At 44.0% G+C, this 20,766-nt stretch overlaps 1 protein-coding gene across 1 annotated transcript; it reads left to right on the forward strand.

Moving 5' to 3' along the window:
• The first annotated feature begins 6,405 nt into the window (after positions 1–6,405).
• Positions 6,406–13,833, forward strand: LOC123426589 (glycine--tRNA ligase, mitochondrial 1-like). The gene is made up of 9 exons (XM_045110446.1): positions 6,406–6,743; positions 9,670–10,052; positions 10,125–10,242; positions 10,920–11,114; positions 11,241–11,465; positions 11,891–11,950; positions 12,095–12,175; positions 12,254–12,659; positions 13,372–13,833. The coding sequence occupies exons 1-9, from the start codon at positions 6,459–6,461 to the stop codon at positions 13,620–13,622; spliced, it is 2,004 nt and encodes a 667-aa protein (XP_044966381.1). The 5' UTR covers positions 6,406–6,458; the 3' UTR covers positions 13,623–13,833.
• The last annotated feature ends 6,933 nt before the right edge of the window (positions 13,834–20,766 follow it).

Raw genomic sequence — 20,766 nt, forward strand, 5'->3', positions numbered from 1 at the left:
TCCAAGGGACCCCAAGGGGTTCGGCCGAGCCAGGGGGGAGGACTCTCCCCCCCCAAACCGAGTCCTACTTGGTTTGGTGGGAGGGAGTCCTTCCCCCTTCCCACCTCTCCCTTTTTTTTCATTCCTTTGATATTTTCTCTTCCTTGGCGCATAGGATTTGGTGGGCTGTCCCACCAGCCCACTAAGGGCTGGTGTGACCCCCCCAAATACCTATGGGCTTCCCCGGAGTGGGTTGCCCCCCTCCGGTGAACCCCCGGAACCCATTCGTCATTCCCGGTACATTCCCGGTAACTCCGAAAATCTTCCGGTAATCAAATGAGGTCATCCTATATATCAATCTTCGTTTCCGGACTATTCCGGAAACCCTCGTGACGTCCGTGATCTCATCCAGGACTCCGAACAACATTCGGTAACCAACCATATAACTCAAATACGCATAAAACAACGTCGAACCTTAAGTGTGCAGACCCTGCGGGTTCGAGAACTATGTAGACATGACCCGAGAGACTCCTCGGTCAATATCCAATAGCGGGACCTGGATGCCCATATTGGATCCTACATATTCTATGAAGATATTATCGTTTGAACCTCAGTGCCAAGGATTCGTATAATCCCGTATGTCATTCCCTTTGTCCTTCGGTATGTTACTTGCCCGAGATTCGATCGTCAGTATCCGCATACCTATTTCAATCTCGTTTACCGGCAAGTCTCTTTACTCGTTCCGTAATACAAGATCCCGCAACTTACACTAAGTTACATTGCTTGCAAGGCTTGTGTGTGATGTTGTATTACCGAGTGGGCCCCGAGATACCTCTCCGTCACACGGAGTGACAAATCCCAGTTTTGATCCATACTAACTCAACTAACACCTTCGGAGATACCTGTAGAGCATCTTTATAGTCACCCAGTTACGTTGCGACGTTTGATACACACAAAGCATTCCTCCGGTGTCAGTGAGTTATATGATCTCATGGTCATAGGAATAAATACTTGACACGCAGAAAACAGTAGCAACAAAATGACACGATCAACATGCTACGTCTATTAGTTTGGGTCTAGTCCATCACGTGATTCTCCTAATGACGTGATCCAGTTATCAAGAAACAACACCTTGTTCATAATCAGAAGACACTGACTATCATCGATCAACTGGCTAGCCAACTAGAGGCATGCTAGGGACGGTGTTTTGTCTATGTATCCACACATGTAAATGAGTCTTCATTCAATACAATTATAGCATGGATAATAAACTATTATCTTGATACAGGAATTATAATAATAAGTATACATTTATTATTGCCTCTAGGGCATAATTCCAACAGATTCTACATGTGAAGCGGAGTACATGGCTGCCTCAGAGGCGGCTAAGGAGGGTGTCTGGATGAAGCAGTTCACGGCGGATCTTGGAGTTGTGCCGAGCACACTAAATCCAATAACTCTGTTCTATGACAACACTGGTGCCATTGCTCTAGCCAAGGAACCAAGGTTTCACAAGAATACTAGACACATCAAACGATGCTTCAACCTCACCCGCGACTATGTCCAAGGAGAGGACGTAAATATTTGCAAAGTGCACACGGATCTGAATGTTACAGATCCGCTGACTAAACCTCTTCCACGAGCGAAGCATGATCAACACCAGAACTGTATGGGTGTTAGATTCATTCCAATGTAAATCACATAGCGATGTGAGACTAGATTATTAAATCTAGTGCAAGTGGGAGACTGTTGGAAATATGCCATAGAGGCAATAATAAAATAGTTATTATTATATTTCCTGTTTCAAGATAATCATTTATTATCCATGCTATAATTGTATTGAATGAAAACATAAATGCATGTGTGGATATATAGACAAAACTATGTCCCTAGTAAACATCTAGTTGACTAGCCAGTTGATCAAGGATGGTTAAGGTTTTCTGACCATATACAAGTGTTGTCACTTGATGACTGGATCACATCATTGGGAGAACGTAGCATGTGATCGTGTCATTTTGTTGCTATTGTTTTCTGCATGTCAAGTATTCATTCCTATGACCATGAGATCATGTACTGTCACCTTGTGTGTATCAAACATCGCAACGTTACTGGGTGACTATAAAGGTGCTCTACACGTATCTCTGAAGGTGTCTGTTGAGTTAGCGTGGATCAAGACTGGGATTTGTCACTCCGTGTGACGGAGAGGTATTTCGGGGCCCACTCGGTAATACAACATCACATATAAGCCTTGCAAGCAATGTGACTAAAGTGTTAGTCACGGGATCTTGTATTACTGAACGAGTAAAGAGACTTGCCGGTAACGAGATTGAAATAGTTATAGGGATACCGACGATCAAATCTAGGGCAAGTAACATACCGAAGGACAAAGGGAATTGTATACGGGATTATATGAATCCCTGACACAAAGGTTCAACCAATAATATCTTCATAGAATATGTAGGATCCAATATGGACATCCAGGTCCCACTATTGGATATTGACCGGGGAGTGTCTCAGGTCATGTCTGCATAGTTCTCGAACCCACAGGGTTTGCACACTTAAGGTTCGGTGACGTTTCGGTATAGTTGAGTTATAGGTGCTGGTGACCGAAGTTTTGTTCGGAGTCCCGGGTGAGATCACGGACGTCACGAGGGTTTCCGGAATGGTCCGGAAACAAAGATTGATATATAGGATTGTTTCATTTGGCTTCCGAAAAGATTTCGGGCATTACCGGCAGTGTACCGGGAGTGACGAATGGGTTCCTGGTTTTTATCGGGAGGGGCCACCCACCCGGGAGATAACCTAATAGGCCCATGGGTGGCGCACCAGCCCTTGGTGGGTTGGTGAGGCCAGCCCAATAGGACTATTTCGGCCAAGGGAAAAAATCAAAGGAGAAAAGAAAAAAAAGGTTTGGGAAGGAAGGAAGGGACTCCTCCTTCCAAACCGAATTGGAGTACGAGTCCCTCCTCCTCCCTTCGACCGACGCCCTTGGAGCTCCCTTGAGCCTCAAGGCTAGCCCCTCCCCTCCTCCTATATATAGTAGAGGTTTTAGGTTTTTTGAGACACAACTTTGCCACGTGCAACCCTAAACCTCTACTTCATAGTTCTTCCTCTAGATCGGATTTCTGCGGAGCTTGGGCGGAGCCCTACAGGAATAGATCATCACCATCACTGGCGCGCCGTCACGCTGCCGGAGAACTCATCTACTTCCCCATCTCTCTTGCTGGATCAAGAAGGCGGAGATCGTCAACGAGCTGTACGTGTGCTGAACGCGGAGGTGTCGTCCGTTCGGTGCTAGATCGGGACGGATCGTGGGACGACGGTGATTTGAATAACGAAGCTGTTCCACTACATCAACCACGTTTCTTAACGCTTCCCGCTTAGCTATCTACAAGGGTATGTGGATCTGATCTCCCTCTTGTAGATGAACATCACCATCATAGGTCTTCGTGTGCGTAGGATTTTTTTTGTTTCCCATGCAACATTCCCCAACAACCACCCCATACATCGTCCCGCACTCGTTCTTTCCTGCGAGCACCCGCCCTAGCGTGTCCGCAACGCCACCAACACGTCCCATAGTGACACCAGCTCGACAGGCCCGTCCCGTGCATGTGCCCTGCTCCGGTGTTCTACTGCAGTAGTGCGGCGAGCTATGTTCCGACGGCACGCTGCCGGGCCTCCGTGGGTGGAGGTGGGGTTGGTGGGTGGGGAGAGAGAAAAAATGGTTTGTGTGTGAGTTTATGATAGGTGGGCCAGTTCGGCTGAGTAGCGGACGCATTGAGACGAGGAATGGCCAAAAAGTGTCCAGCTATGTCCGCTTTGAATGCAAATCTAGATCAATTTTTATCTAAAAATGGGGTAAAACGGACACGCATAACAAAAAAAATGAAGATGCCCATGCGCGCTAGGTGCATGAATGTGTTCGTTTATCCCAAAAGGACTTATGCGGACACGGGGCGTTGGAGTTTCCCTTAGAGCATCTCTAGGAGACCCGTATAATGCTGACCCGGAAAAGTCGTTTACACTTCGCGAAAAATGGTTTTTGCGGGCCGACGCGGGTGTGGGAAGAGGCATACCCCCCCAAAACGGACCCATATAAAAGGATATTCGCACAAGATGCTATTATACGGGTCGTCAATGCGGGGTCTGCTCGGGCGCCACCGCGTTGACTCGCAAACCGGAAAACCTCCAAATAGAACATAGTTGGAATTTGACAGCGATTCTCGCAAATGAGTTCGAATTTCAACAATAAAACATAGTCCCCGCGTGAAATGAAAGCATAATTTAAAAGACAAACGCAAAAGGACTTCATGCATCCAGGTCGTTCTTTAGTGTGCACCATTGAGGTCATAGCGGTCCCGAATCCATCGACTCCCCCGAATCCATCGCCTACACTTGTTCCTACTCCGACACTTGTCCCTACTCCGGCACCGAAATCATCACTGCCATTGTAACACGCAAGCATCCTCCTCTTCAAAATTTCTCTCCTTGTCATATCATGCCATTCTTTGCTGATGTCGTCCATGTCATTGCGGTTCAAAGTCATGATCCTATTCTCTTCGGCAAGGAGGTTGGGCATGGTTTTGTTCTCAGCGACACGTGCTTTTCTCTCCTCGACTTCCTTGAGCAATTTCCACCTCTCTTGCTTCTCTCATGCCTTCTTCTCGGTCAACTCTATCTTTGCCTCCAAAGACTTCGCTAGTAATACATCATTTGATTGCAACACGGAATCTATCTTGTCTCGCAAGGTTGATGCTTTGTGTTCCCTTTTGATCTTCTCCTTTGTCTTTTTGTCACCATCGGGCTTGTTCAAATTTCTTGGGCCATCCTCATCTTCATCTTCATCCATGTCCGTAAATGAATCTCTCTTCGATGGGGATTCTTTGTCAATCAACACCCACTTGTCGCAGTTTTTGAGCAATTCCCAATAATGCTCTAGTTTATATTTTTTTTTTGGCCTTGGGAAGCATCCATGTCTTTGTACCGTTGTTGGGCAACTTTTTCCTACACAATTAATACAAAGTCAAACTGATGGAACCATTTAATATTATGCAAATTGATGGAACGATTTGACATGAACCAACTCACATAGTCGGATTCGATGGTTCCACTTGGAGGAGCATTGTGAACTTGTTCCAAGCAAGCTGCCCAACGGCTATAAGCCGACTTGATCACATCCCAATGACCTTGGAGTGACCGAAAGATTCTGTCCTGTTGGGATACTTGTCCATGAAGTGGAAGTATTGATCTTCAATTCTTTGCCAATACGTCTTGGCGGTTTGGGACATAGCCGTGCAAGGATCCGTAGACAGCGCACTCCAAGCCTTGATCAAGATTTGATCTTCCAAGATCGTGTAGTTCTTCGATCTCACGCTTTTGGCAGTTTGGGAAACACCCGATTGCTGGTACGTCCCCGCATCTACCTCCTCAACCTCATCTTCACCACCGTGGTCATCAACGCCACCCTCCAATTCACTGGAATCGAAACCAGCGATCGGGGCTTGATCGATGTTGACTGTGTTGGTGGCCAACAAGTTCACGAACTCGGCATAAACATTGTTCGAACCACCACTACATTGAGTGAAAGGACATCACGACCTACCACATTGGCGAAAAATCAAAGGAAAAATAAGTGAGTGAAGATGCATACCTTCCGGCCCTTTCATCGAACACCTCGCATGCGGTAGAAGCAGCGCCGTAGAAAGGCACCGTCGGGGAATGTCTCGTCGGGGCAGATGGAGTGGGAGAAGGCTTCTTCGAAGGAACCTTCTTCCGCTTCACGCCCGAAAACCTTGCTCATCTTCCCTGCTGGCGGCCGAGGCAGATCGTGCAGCAGCTGCGGTGCCCGGGGCGACTTCCCTTCTGGCTGGGCCAGCCGGAATGCCGCCTTGCACGACAACGTTGCCTTGCCGCTTGCGGGCTGACGCGTTGGTGACTAGGGCAACGGCGGGGGCGACATTGGCGGGCGACGAGATCCGCTGGAAGGGATTGCGCGTGCGCAACCTCCACGTTGACGAGATCCGCCGGCTGAAAGGCTTCCATGACGCCGAAGAATGACGGGAAAGAATGTACGGAACACGCAGTGAGTGGGGCAACGGCTGCGGAGGAGGGGAGCGTGGAACGGTCGTGCGGAAATTTCCCTCGGGTCGGCCTTCCACCCCGTGAATCTGAAGGTTGATGACGAACTTTTGCCATGCCTTTTAATTTCTTTTACGGACCAAATGCGTTTAAGGGGTATGGTCGGACAACTTTTTTCGCTTCGCCTCTATTTTAACGGTTATTTTATAGATCAGGGCATTATACGAGTGTGTTAGGGCATTATACGAGTGTGCTAGCCATGCTCTTACGCCTAGCACTGCCCAACGATTTTCCAAGCCTATCGTTTGTGGCATCCGGCACCACACGCTGGCTAGCGGGTCCCGACCGTCGGCCTCTCGCCGCCCGCGTCGCATCTGCAACCCCGCACTGCCCATCTATCCATGCTCCTCCGCCTCCTCTCGTCCTCCTCTCGCGCCATCGCAACAAAACCTCACCCACCGCAAACCTTAGCCGCTGCTGCAGCTGGCGCCACCACCTCAACCACCCGGAAGCTGGCAGCCATGGCAGGTAACCGGGAGGCGTTCCGCGTGGTGGTGGCGAACACGCTCGAGCGGCGCCTCTTCTACGTGCCGTCCTTCAAGATCTACGGAGGCGTCGCGGGGCTCTATGACTACGGGCCGCCAGGGTGCGCCGTCAAGGCCAACGTACTCGCCTCCTGGCGCCAGGTTGCGTGCCATGCCTTTTTTTTTTCTACTACCTCGCGAGCTTGTAGAGTCCTAGTTTGGTGAGATTCTTGATCGGGGGCGAGTATTCGTGGAGTTCGAGGGGAATGTGGCCCTTTTTGTCTTTTTCTTGGTTATATGAATTGTGGCGAGAGAGCTTGCAATTGATGCTAATGAAAGCATCTCCAACACCAGCGCTAAACAGGCCATTTTAGCGCGCGCAATAACCGCGCGGGCTATAAGAAGTTGAGCGCGTGGTCGGATTCGCTATCTCGCGTGGTGTATTTGGGGCGCCTGCTTCCGCGCGTGCCACACTCGAGCGCTCGCGCCGCACTCTCTCCTCTCCGCCTCCTACGCCCCGCGCGCGCCGGCGCCGGCGAACTGCACCCATGGACGCACGCGCCGGCACCCCGTTCACCCCACTGTACAGCCGCGACGACCCCTCCCCTGCCGCCGCCGCCGCCGGAAACCCTAGCGCGGGGAGCGGTGGCCTCGCCACCGCCGGAGCTCCGCCGAGCATCGGCCTCGCGCGCAGCCTCTTCTTGCCGCCGCGGATGACCATGGCGACGGGTGGCATTTTGTGTCTTTCATTTGTGTCTTGAACTTTAGTTTGCATTTTGAACTTGGTTGGATGAACTTGTGGGCATGATTTTGAACTTGTGGACATGAACTTTTATTCATCAACTTGTTTGTGTCAAATTTCATATGTTCATTGCATTTTAATGAATGTTTCAAACTCATTTTGTGTCCAAAATGCCATATATGTGAAATGCCCGGCGAGTCGCGCGCGCTGCATTTTTTGCGCGCTGCTGGAGCGGGGCGCGCGCGCTGCATTTTAACGCGGCTGTTGGAGCCAGCGCTGGCAGCCGCGCTAAACCAGCCGAAGCGCGCGCGGCAAACAAGTTTTTTACGCGCGACGCGAAGCGCGGCTGTTGGAGATGCTCTGATACTGGGTGATCAGTTTTGGTCTCGACTTGCAAACAGTGTGTCTGAGTGTAACTCAGTGACGTGCCCTGTTTGTTTTGTATTTGTATTACTTGTGGTGTCGTGTAGCATGTGCTCGCTGCTCAAATTGGCTACCTTCCAATCGAGAAATGTGGACACTGGACACTTTAGAGCTAAATTTTCCTCCTGTAATGTAAATTGGAGCGATCGTCTCTCTGATTAAATCAGTTTGTTGATCAGCAGCAGACTAGCCTGGTTTCCTCAACTTTGTAAACTTTAGCTTTGCGAATATAGGAGATTAGGAGGAACTGATCACCTTATACTCCAGGATGGGTATGGGCCTACCTGGACCTGGCCTTGGACTCGGCCCTAGTGGCCTCAGGGCCAACTTAAGAGGCCATGGACCGACCCATATCATGAATAGTAGTGGCCTCGTTGGCCTAACGGGTATTTAGGATGAATTGTGTCTAACCATCGGATGCCGCTAGCACTACTAGTTGACATCAGACTGACATGGACTAGTCTCAAATGTGCATCATAGAGCTAGACGGCGTACGGGAGGGCGAGCTGACGGTGAGCCGGATAATGAGTTGGACTTGAATGGGATGGTGAGCAGGAGGCAGCACCACTGGCACGGCAGAGATCGACGAGGGTGACGATTAGGACATAGCTGTCGTGAGATACGAGACCACAAGGTGGGTTGATCCCGCTGATCCAACGGGTTACTTGGTGTCGGCTCTACTGACCCTTTTTTTTTTGAGGCCGACCCATGTGACCCATCGGCCTTGAATTTTTGGGCCGGGTCAACGAACCAGCGTGCCGGCCCGGCCCATTCCCATCTTGGCTTATACTGAACTTGCTGCCTTAAATTGTACTACTTCCAAGCCATACTGTAGGTTTCCAAGGTGACACCTTGACCATCAATTTATATGAAAGTATACCGTGTTCAGTAAAAACTTAAGTATACATTATTAAGCTATATTTCGTGCTATATCTGGTAATATCAACTTAGTCGTGGTGAAACCTAATACTGTTTGACTAGCAGAAATTCTAGAACGATCCACACTGTGACTCAGAGGGACTAGAAAGTTGCAAATGTGGCTAGCTATTTTTCTACCCCCTCTTAGTTACAATTCATAACCAATAATGAAGAAGGAATAGCAACCTAGTTGGGGTTGTGGTCAATGAGTCCACTTGGCGCCGCCGAACCACTCACTGCTGGTCAGTTCATTCTGCCCCACACGGGAATCGATGGGAGGTCTCTTTGGGCCTATGGCGACAAATAAGAAAGAAAATGGGTACACAGAAAGCAAAATGATGGTAGACGTTCATTTGTTAGGTTCCTCAGTATGCAACCCACACTCCTACAACTAGTACACTTGGATTCAACGAACTCGTACACTCATACCACATTTGCACAAATGCTGTGGACACTGGTGATCCAGTTTGACCTGTGGAGGGGTGCCTCTTTCCTTGTACCTTCTTCCTCCGTATTCATCCATTCTCTACATTTCATCCTCCCTTTTTCCTCTGCCCACTTTCCTTGCAGTGTCTCTGTTCTTCATATCTCCACTGCTGGCTGGGCGCCTGCTCGGGGTCTATTGACTGCTGGATTACTGTTATGAAACTTGACAAGGATGACTGCGCTACTAGTTCCTAAGTTGATTTTGTTGACGCCCTGAAAAAAAACCCTATTTCAGTAATAATATTTAGAAACCGCAATATTCATTAATGTTAGTGACAAAAGTCGCGATCCAGTTTTATTGAGATGTGCATTCAAACGTCGCCCCTATGGTAACAAGCAAAGGAAAATCATTCCAGTTCCATGCATGTAAATCTCATTGCATACATAAGGTATCATTCTAGTGATCTTTAGCATAATATTAGTTGATATATTTTCTTATATACATTCTGAGAACACAGTATTTATATTTTATGCATAGATAATCAACTTACCATCTACTTGTGTTTTTCTCCGCCTTAGCATTTCGTGTTGGAGGAAGGGATGCTTGAGGTGGACTGTCCATGTGTGACACCAGAAATTGTCTTGAAGGCCTCTGGCCATGTTGAGAAGTTTACGGACTTGATGGTTAAAGATGAAAAGATGGGCAACTGTTATCGTGCTGATCACTTACTCAAGGACTTCTGTAAGGAGAAGCTCGAGCAAGACACTACATTGTCACCAGAGAAGGTAGAAGAATTAAACCATATTCTTGCTGTCTTGGATGATCTGTCAGCAGAACAATTAGGTGCTAAGATTAAGGAGTATGGGATTGTTGCTCCCGACACAAAGAATCCTTTGTCAGATCCATACCCCTTTAATCTCATGTTTCAGACTTCCATTGGACCATCAGGTTTGAGCGCAGGGTGAGATTAAAAACCGCTATGTTCTCCTTTGTTCGATATAGTTTTAGCTCATCTGCTACATCTGTTTTGCAGGTATATGAGGCCAGAGACAGCACAGGGTATCTTTGTGGACTTCAAAGACTTGTATTACTACAATGGCAACAAGTTACCCTTCGCTGCAGCACAAATTGGCCAGGCTTTCCGCAACGAGGCATGACTCTCTTAACTACTTAATCTTCTTTTGGGATCTTTTTTTTCTTATCAATTTTTCTTGGGTTTAGATCCTCTACTCATTGACGTCCTTACATGGGTTTATATTGATTCCTTATTAACATATTTGCCAGGGTTTAATTTGCAATCTACCGTGTGATGTAGAACATATGTAAAAACTCCTTTTGATGGCATCGTTCATGTTTGGTACATAAAACAGTTTATCTGTCAGGTATTCGGATTCTAGGAGCTCTTTTGTTTTTTCCCACTGGTTCAAGCTATCTTCTCCTTTCCACTATCAGCAGAATGTGCTTATTTCTCTTGCTGCTGTTCCTTCAACACCCTGTTCTCTTGTGCCGTCCTGTCTGGGATTATATCTTCCAAAGAAACCTTATGCTCCTATGAGACTGACAATGATTTTTTGGGGCCAAAACTAGCAGTGAGACAGTCAAAGTTAGTTGACCAGATGGAAATGACAAAAGAAGTTGTGTTTTAATGACGGTTACATGAATAATGTAACTCAAACCAGTGGTAAAAATGTTTTTACCAGAGACTTATTATCCAGTTACTGTTGAGATGAACTGGAGTAGTTGTGGTGGAAACCGGTGCAATAGCTCCTAATAACTGTAGGGCATTGCTTAATAACCTCTGTGGTCTAACACGAATTTGTTTTGCTAGATATCTCCCCGTCAAGGCCTTCTAAGAGTCCGTGAATTTACATTGGCGGAGATTGAGCACTTTGTGGACCCAGAGGACAAGTCTCATCCAAAGTTTAGTGATGTTTCTGATCTAGAGTTCCTGATGTTTCCGAGAGAAGATCAACTGACAGGAGGATCCGCCACAAGACTTCAGCTCGGTGAAGCTGTTTCTGAGGTACTATATTTGTATACTTCTAGTATTGTCTAATTCCGCTCTTGTTTTTGCTTTTTTGCTACTCCTAGTACCAAACTCTTAACTAGTTTTGATGTTTGTCTAAGTAACACTTGCTGCAACCGGCAGGGAACTGTGAACAATGAGACCCTTGGCTACTTCATTGGAAGGGTCTATCTCTTCTTGACACAGCTTGGGATTGACAAAGACCGTCTACGATTCCGGCAGCATCTGCCAAATGAAATGGCTCACTATGCTGCTGATTGTTGGGATGCAGAGATCGAATGCTCTTATGGGTGGATCGAGTGTGTTGGAATTGCTGATAGGTCAGCGTATGACTTGCGTGCCCACTCGGTATGTATCATCATTCAGTAGAACTGCGAGTACAATGTTTTCTGCACTATACAACTTCGAAGCTATCCGTCAGTATCAAACTTGAGAGCTGAATATTTCTTGTTGGAAAACCACTTGTTGTACGAAATCGCAACCCTTCGCCATGTTCTTGGTTAATGAGTTACCTCGTGGGCAATTGGAATTATTTTTCCAAACATGTTTTGTTAGCTCAACTACTCCCTCGTTAGAGTTTTTGAAAGTATTCGTCCCTTTTATTAAGAGATAAGTGCATTTTTCATCCACTAACTGTCGCCTCTTTGGTATTCCTTTGTTCTATAGGACTAGACCAAACAATAGTGGGATGCTGATATATTACTGTGTTAAGTGTATTTTGCACATAACTATCCTAATAGAACTAACCCTATTCTACTCTCTACATTGAGCAGGATAAAAGTGGTGTTCCACTCGAAGCTCATGAGAAATTCGCAGAACCCAGAGAAGTGGAGGTGAGGCTTACTTATGATACAAGTTTCTCATTGTACACTGAGTAATTGAATTATTACTACTGAAAATCTTGCAGTTGTGATGCTTTGGCGAGTTTCTCGAATTACCTGCTTTGCTAATGACAAGTTTCTTCTTGGCACATTCAGAAGTTAGTTATAACCCCATCAAAGAAGGAGCTTGGTCTTACTTTCAAAGGGAACCAGAAGGCGGTGCTCGAAGCATTGGAAGTAAGTTTCGTCTCCACATTGACTTGTCATATCTTATTGCTGTTGTGTCGGTCAACACTTAACTTTCTCTGCCAACAGGCCATGGGTGAAACTGAAGCTCTGGGTATGAAAGCAGCTTTAGAGTCTAAAGGGGAGGTTGAGTTTAAGGTCTGTACCCTTGGGAGGGATGTTACCGTAAAGAGGAATATGGTTTCAATTAACATGGAGAAGAAAAAGGAACATCAAAGGAAGTTCACTCCATCTGTCATAGAGCCATCATTTGGCATAGGGAGAATTATTTACTGCTTGTTCGAACATTGCTTCTATCAAAGGACTGGCAGGACAGATGATGAGCAGTTGAATGTTTTTCGTTTCCCCCCTCTTGTTGCTCCAATCAAGTGTACCGTGTTTCCACTGGTCAAGGTTGAGAAATTTGATATTGTCGCCAAGAAAATTTCAAAAGCTTTGACAACAGCAGGGATTTCTCACATTATCGACATCACAGGTATACCACTGAACTTACAGAAAACCATCGTGTTTATTTCTATTCTAGCCATACGAAGCGTTGCAATTTGCATAGCATAACTGGTTCTCCATTTACACCTAAATTTTGCTTTTGATCTTTGTTTCACATTATTGATATTTTCTCCTTCCAGAGATGAGATGGATGAGAACTAGTTCTTGATGTTTTGTCGATTGACTGTAAACTGCTTATGGTCGCGTGTAGGTCCAAAGTTCCACTAGGCATTCTTTGGTAAAATAGGTTAAATATCAAAACATTTAGTTAAAATGTCGATATTTAATCTGCATGAGATATCATCCATTTTTTAAACTTCTGTCCAGTTTCCTGCTTTTGTGAACATCGATATTTGTTGCACTATTTCAGTGGATTATTTTATTGGAACCTGTTTTCTGTTTTCTTTTCAACATGTTTCGATTGAATGAATCATGGAACAGAATTTGTTCTTCAAAACAGGCTATTATGTATTATGTCAATTTCCATACTAGACTATTTTTGTAGGACTCGAATATCCAGCGAACGTCAGATTTTTAGGCATGTCAAATCAAACATTTTTCATGGCAATTTGTATTCGTCAAGGATGGCAAGTTTAGTTGGCGAGCATGGCAAATTCGCCACAGTTCATTTTTGCCAGGAGGGGAAACAATATCTTGTACATTTGGCAAGTAATTTGTGCCTCGGGTACTACTTGTTACAGGCACTACAATCGGTAAGAGGTATGCAAGGACAGACGAAATCGGCGTCCCCTTGGCGATCACAGTCGACTCAACTACAAGCGTGACTATCCGTGACAGGGACAGCAAGGATCAAATTCGTATTGAGGTCGACGAGGTGGCTTCGGTTGTGAAGGAAGTGACCGATGGGCAGAGCACCTGGGCAGACATCATGTGGAGATACCCAGCACACACCACCTTGGCCACCGATGAGGAAGAAGCTTCAGAAACCTGAAGGGTACAGTCGAAGAGTCTTCCATGGGTTAAATGATATTTGGCTTTTGCAGTTTCGGATGCGTGTCATGTTAACAGAAATGCTAATGGAGCGTTGCCCTGTAATCCTAGTCCCGTTTTCCCTTCACGTATGGTTTTCATCCGTTCCTTGTCGATATGTACTGTATCTACATGTTCATCTCGTGTGATTAAAAGGAAGAGACGTGTGCATATTTTCTTTCGGGTCTGATTGATATTGTTAAGATTTGTCATGTGAGTTATCTTGATCCCACAATATAAGCATTTCTAGATATTCTTTTTTGAGTTAATACCACAATTAGTCAGAGTCATACAAGAACTTCAAACCCCCACTGAAGTGGCCCCTCGACTATATTGTTGTTTCATTTTCATACAAAACAGTCAGAATCACGCTGAGCGGTGTGCTACATTCACAGTGTTAGGCCGCAACCACAATTATGCAGGAAACCCCACTTCCTCTGTCCATAATATAACAACGTTTTTGTGGCTACACTAGTATAAAAAACACTCTTACATTATGAGACGAAGGAAGTACTAAATATTTCCTTGTAGGTCCTCAGCAGCATGGGTGGAATGGGAAAATTAGAAAAATGCCCCCTAATCCTATTGCAAAACGCTACTAAACCCAAGGGCTCTTTGTGTCCTCCTCGACATCTCCGAGGTGACCAAGGGGGGCGTCATTGTGGACCTCAACACTAACGATCGAGGTAAGCATGGTGCCTCAGATCGTCAGCATGGTGCCTCAACTTCGGGAGTCCAATGCATGGCCGCATTGGTTAGCCCTTTGTCCGCACCTGCTTAGGTTAGGTTTTGAGCCATCAATGATCATGTCCAGTTCTTGACGACTTGGACCGATATTTAGGTGGTTCTTGTGTGTGCTCGTAGTACTAGTCAGGAAGAACTGCTGGTAGATACTGGCTTGGAGGGTTGAGGCTAGGGTTATGTGATGCTTTGAGGGGATTTTGGGGGAGAAGTGGGCACAGTTAGAAGAGGAGATTTTCGGGGAACAAGAGGGTAGTTTGATGTTTTGATGGGATTTTGCGGGAAAAGTTATGTGCGGATTCTCGGGTACATTTTTGTGTTGTTGTGTATTGTAGATGCAAGTTTAGAGACTAACATTTATTCAGTTGTATGCATATTTGTATTGACTGGATTATGATTTCACGTGTTGCAATATGACAAAAGAATGGATTTTAGCTGTTGTAATACTCCCTTTGTTCCTCTATATTAGGTGAATTTGTTTTTTTAATAAAATTCCAGAATATAAGGTGCATTTTTTCTAAATTCCCATAATTCCCTTGTTAGCCCTCCTAAAAATAGGAAAAGTATCTCTTTTCTCATTGTCTGTATCTCTCCTTATAGCAAAAAAGGAAACTATCTCTTTATTGATTGCATGTATCTCATATTTTTCTGAACTAATTGATTTACTTTTCACTAAGGAACAAATTTGCCAAGGATAATTTAGTCTTAACATGTCTATAATTATGTGCCTTGGTCACCGTGCCGAAAATAATACACCTTACATAAAAGAACGGAGGGAGTATGAGATAGTGCATTTTAGGTGACATTCAATGCATAATTTAATTTAATGCTCTTGTGGTGCATATGGTGAGTACATTTTCAGTTATGAGATGTGCAGTTCATATCCTAAGTGGATTTTGATTTATATATTTGTTGAAGGCATTGTGATTTCTAATAATTTGTAGCTCATACGTTTGAAAAAGTGTTCAATGCATTTTCATATGTTCATATGTTGTAGTGTTTTACAGTAGATGTTGTAGTACATGTCCATATGTTCAGTGCATTGTGAGTTCAGATGTTCACTAGTTAAATTGGCATTTGTTGTAGTGATTTATAGTACTTGTTGCACTTGGAAGAAATTCTTCTATGAACTAAGAAGTGCATCTTCCAATTCGTGGAGTGACTAATGGAGGAGAAGGTCAATTTTTGAGCACAATGGATTTTTCATAAAACAAGACACAAACATATCATAGATTGGATGCACACATGATGTGTTTGACTACTCTCATGCAGAGACATGGTCAATGGGGATGGTCAAGTGCTACTTGTCTAGGCTGGATTATGATCCTGTATACACCTTAATCAAGGTGTAATGGTGCTTGCTAGGGAAGGACATGGTCTAGTTTGTGTGGACAATGCTGAAGCAATAACTGCAATAGTGAGTGCAAGAAGAGAAGCCAAGACATTGGATGTACTAGATGACAAGAACAAGATGATGACATTGTATGATGATGTCTTACTAAATGGATGCCCACCACTTCGATGGGTTATGACACCTAAACAAATGCCAAGGTCTTGCCAGTCTAGAGAGGGAACTTTTGGTGGCAATGTCGCAAACGCAAAAATGGGACAGAGGAAGCAGGGGATGCACATGATGTACAAGTAACCAAAGGAGGAAGAGAATAAGAAGGAACAAGGGAAGGAAAAGATGGTAGTGAAAATGACTCTGATTTCTATGAGAATGTTTGTGATTGTGAACATGGAGATGATGACCTGTTTGCTCAGAATGTGGTTTCCACACTGAATGACAACAATGAATAGTAGGATGAGACTTAAACCTTATATGATCCCTTAGATGATGATGACTTAAACCTTTCCAAAGAAAATCTTGAGAAGTTGCGGTATAGATTCAGGGCATTTAATCTAGAGATGGACATCAAGAACCCAATCTTCGGAGTATGTTTAGTATTTGGAGAACTGGGAGAGTTGCATACACACTAAAAAACAGAGTGAAGATCTACAAACTTAGAAATGAAGCATTGTTACGAGAGAGTACATTCGAGAACACACTTGCCAAAAAATATGGGACTCCAAGTGCTTGTAGTTAAATATATAACAAAAAATATTCCTAAAAAAATTTAGAGACAATAAGAGCATGGATTTGGGAATATTTGGAGGGAAAGGTCAGAAGCAGTTCAAGCTTTTTCCTGTAAGAATGAAACTAGCCAGAGCTAAGAGTGCAACACTAAAGATCATAGATGGAGATGAGGTAACACGATATAATATGCTTTGGGATTATGGACAAGAATTGAGGATAATCAATTCAGGGAGCAAATTCATTGTTGGCACAACCATGGTCAAGGAAAAGGATGGTTGATATCTCCTTTTCGTTGATCCGATATTGGAAAAAGAAAGGGTATCCCACACCTATTTCTCCAGAGGTGACCCTGGGTATTGAACCCACGAGAGGAAGACTCCCTTGAAGCAATGGTCTCTAGCAAGCTTTTTGCCAAAGTCTCAATCTAGCTTTTGACTAGATCATCAAGAAAATTGTGATTCAAAACTTATAAATAAAAAGAAGGTACGGGGATGAGGTCTTAATGCTTACAACCATGTATTGGTGTTGGGATAAAAAAAGGACATTAGTTTGTGCTTGAGAAGTCACCCATCAAGAGGTGCTTGCTTCGTATCGATGAGGGGGATGCGTACAAATTACATCTTGATCGGCTCGAGTCCTGCATCAAGAATCAGTTGTCCTACCGAAGGTCCTATCCATCTCGCAGGGTCACCCCGATAATTAAGTCAATAATATAAGACAAAAGAATTGGGTGTTTAATGACCACACCTCATGAATTCCCAAGGTTAGGATCCATAGTACCTTACTAAACCTTACTCTCATCAGTGTTTGGCGTAACACTTCACGGTCCCCTTGCTCCTAGCCTCACGGGTGCTCAACCTTCATGGTCATTGGTATGTGCAGGGATGAAGATCGCGAACCAGACAAGAGACACTTCATGAAACACTTTTATTTTACACATACAAGACGTTATGTCAAAGACTCCCATTGACCCCTTCATAAAATGCATGTGGTTGCAAGGCTCATGCCTCACCCCATACCTTACCGGACTACTCACACATGAAGATCAGACCGTGAGAAGAAATCATTGAAGAACCCATCTTGGGATTGATTGATTGCAATATGTATTACAATAGATGCCTTGTCGATGCACGATTACAAGTATGAACTAGATGAGAGAGCACTATGGTGGTGGACATGGCTATGGGGATGAAGATGGCAAAGGCTATGGTTTGTGGATGGAGCCATGGAGATGACGGTGATGAGGTTTTGATTGTGCTCAACGCTCCTCTGCCGTTTGTTCTGTTGGCATTTTGATTGGGTCCTGTGTATAAAAGGCGTTCATGTGGACGACCAGCCTCAGTTTCCACGCCAAACGATCGCTCACGCGAGCGCGTGCTCTCGCATGGAACACCTCCTTTGGCTCTGGTTGCCTCCTGGCGCCTCCTCGTGACTTGTCTCTTCTCAAATTTCCTTCCTTTCCTTTCTTCCACGTGATATCTTTCCTTTTTAGCCCATTTCCTGTAGACAAATATCAGAGAGAGGGTTTGTGGAATCCTTTGCATTCATTAGTCTTTAGTGGCAATATCGGAGAAAATAACTCCCTTTTAATGAACTACCATGGTTTAAACATGGTTGAAATGAGTGTAAAAATATCACTCATCAACTCCAGGAAGCTTAAACTTGATTTTCCTCGAGCAACATAGAGAGAAATCCGAAGCATAAGGAACTTAGTTGTTTAAACCAAAATAACGAGAAGGTTTTGGTTCACTTACGATCGATATGCCTAGATAGCCCTCCACTTCTTGACTTGAAAATTATAATAGATATAGCGGTGGCATGGTTATAGTGAAAGTGTTAGTGAGTCAAAGACAATCAACACAAAGTTCATGATCTACTATGTAAATCAACTTTAACACTTCATTTTATTTAATCTAGACAACACTTGCTTTCCGCGAATGCAGGAAATAGATTATTAAGATAGAGCCATGAAAACATAAGTTAGGGAGTAGAAGGCATGTACTCCCTATGTACCTAAATAATTGTAGTTGGGGAGAACTATACTAGTTCTCCCCAACTACAATTAGTTAGGTACAGAGGGAGTAGTAAAATATGATGCTCAAGTGATCATGACCAAACCCACAATTGTCTCCTCCTCTAGACTCTTAAACACTTTGTCTCAATCATTGTTTGCTGGAACTTTGATCGTCACTTGAAGGACATTATGCCAAATAAGTGATCATGCATAGGTTTTCGCTATGGCTTAATGTTTGGGAACTATGGACTTTTAGCAATAATGTCTCTTTAGAGCTCTTTGACCAGTCCCCTTTATTTACCACATACAATCCCATTCAAGATAAAGCTTATTATTATTCGTTTGTAGCGTTGCCACTATGTACAATAACAAACTCATAGCCGAAAGAGTTGTCGCTCTTGGTGGAGTCCTCAATATAACATCAAGAAGGGGTACGAAGCCGCATTTACACACGTAAATGCATATATAGTAGGAAAGGCCATGGCACCATTGGAGGATGTAACACCATATGATATACGATGCAATTTTTTGGCATAATCTCACCCACCTTTCAACTAAGTTCCTCTATACAATTTAATCCACAAGTGCTATAAAGTCTATTAAATTAACAATATGGGGTTGAGCTTGTCAAACATCACTTCCACTACAATTTCTCAACTCCCAAGTCTTGAAAGACTTTCTCTTGTGAAAATTTATAGTTTGGTAATAGCATTCCACTCAAAAAATGTCCCACGACAAGTCTTAGCTGTCTAAACTAAAGAAAACAAATGCTACAAATTATTTCAGCTACTAGATCAAAACCTTTGTATCAACTTATCAAGACTTACTCCCATCTAGACATATCACACATGCAACTACTACATCTACTCTAAGTATCCAAGTGCAAAATACGGGGGTCGTAGGACATACCTTCATGGTTGCGAATTTACACACTTATCTTCCTTACTCTTGCATTCCTCGTTGTTCAGGCATAGAGCAACTCCTCTAAAAAAAATGCAAACGATCTCCAAGGGGATAAAATGAAGAACAAAAGCAAGCAAAGCTTATTCTACATTTTTTTGTTTTTTTGTTTTTTGAAAACTAACTTGCACCTAAAAATCGTAAAGGTAGAAAATAAAAAACAAAAGGAAATAAAAAGCAAAGTGTTCGAACAAACCAACACGGGTGTTTTGAAGCTCCTAGAGCTTAAGTATAACCTCACTACAATTTATTCAAATACCGCCATATCTTGATGTAGAACTGGTGATAACCTCCCGCAAGCTTAGGCTCTTGCAATCCCAAACTGTCTTGATTATTGCGGCTGTTAGTCAGGAGTCCACTCCTGCCTCCAATTAGATAGATCCCTAAAGGTTGTTCATATTGGCGGTCGTGCATCTCACGGATGATGCGAGGTTGCTCATATCATAGATAGATCCCTAAAGGTTGTTGACGTCTGTGTATGTGATGAGTCTTGTTGGGGTTGCTCCTCCTCCTCGTCGGCGTCGAGTTCTTTTTTCATCTACTTGTTCATGTTCTGGCCCTTCTTTGTCAAAAGTTGCATCTCCTTTCTGTCCAACATAATGCAATTGTCCATTCTCGGTGGAGAAACGGTTAGGCATAGGTGTGGGTAACATGTATGTCACTCCATGAATTTTGATACAATGACGACCATTACGAACTACTACCATACCAGGGTAATGTGTACTATGCAACTTTATTTTTGTAGACGTTGTTGGGCCTCCAAGAGCCAAGTTTTGTAGGACAACAACAAATTTCCCCCAAGTGGATGACCTAAGGTTTATCAGTCTATGGGAGGTGTAGGTTGAAGATGATCTCTCTCAAACAACCCTGCAATCAAATAGAACAAATCTCTTATGTCTCCAACACACCCAATACAATGGTAAATTTTATAGGTGCACTAGTTCAGCAAAGAGATGGTGATACAAGTGCAATATCGATAGTAGGAATAGGTTTTTGTAATATGAAAATATAAAAATAGCAAGGTAACAAGTAATAAAAGCGAGCATAAATGGTATTGCAATGATTAGAAATAAGGAATAGGGTTCATAATTTCACTAGTGTGATCTCTCAACAATGCTAACATAATAGAACCATATGATAATCCCTCAACATGCAACAAATAATCACTCCAAAGTTCATAAGTAGCCGAGAACATAAGATGAAATTGTTGTAGGTAGTAGAACCACCTCAAAGTTATCCTTTCCGATCAGTCTATTGAGCTACTCCTATAGGTGTCACAACAACCCTAGAGTTCGTACTAGAACAACACTAATG

This window comes from Hordeum vulgare, chromosome 2H (assembly GCF_904849725.1).
Source record: "Hordeum vulgare subsp. vulgare chromosome 2H, MorexV3_pseudomolecules_assembly, whole genome shotgun sequence".
Classification (NCBI taxonomy): Eukaryota; Viridiplantae; Streptophyta; class Magnoliopsida; order Poales; family Poaceae; genus Hordeum; species Hordeum vulgare.

Excerpts from the sequence above, each read along its gene's own strand:
- LOC123426589 (XM_045110446.1), top strand. The coding sequence starts at position 6,459 with ATGCTCCTCCGCCTCCTCTCGTCCTCCTCTCGCGCCATCGCAACAAAA. Across the intron at positions 11,466-11,890 it reads ATGACTTGCGTGCCCACTCG|GATAAAAGTGGTGTTCCACT; the intron begins GTATGTATCATC and ends TACATTGAGCAG. Across the intron at positions 12,176-12,253 it reads CGGTGCTCGAAGCATTGGAA|GCCATGGGTGAAACTGAAGC; the intron begins GTAAGTTTCGTC and ends CTCTGCCAACAG.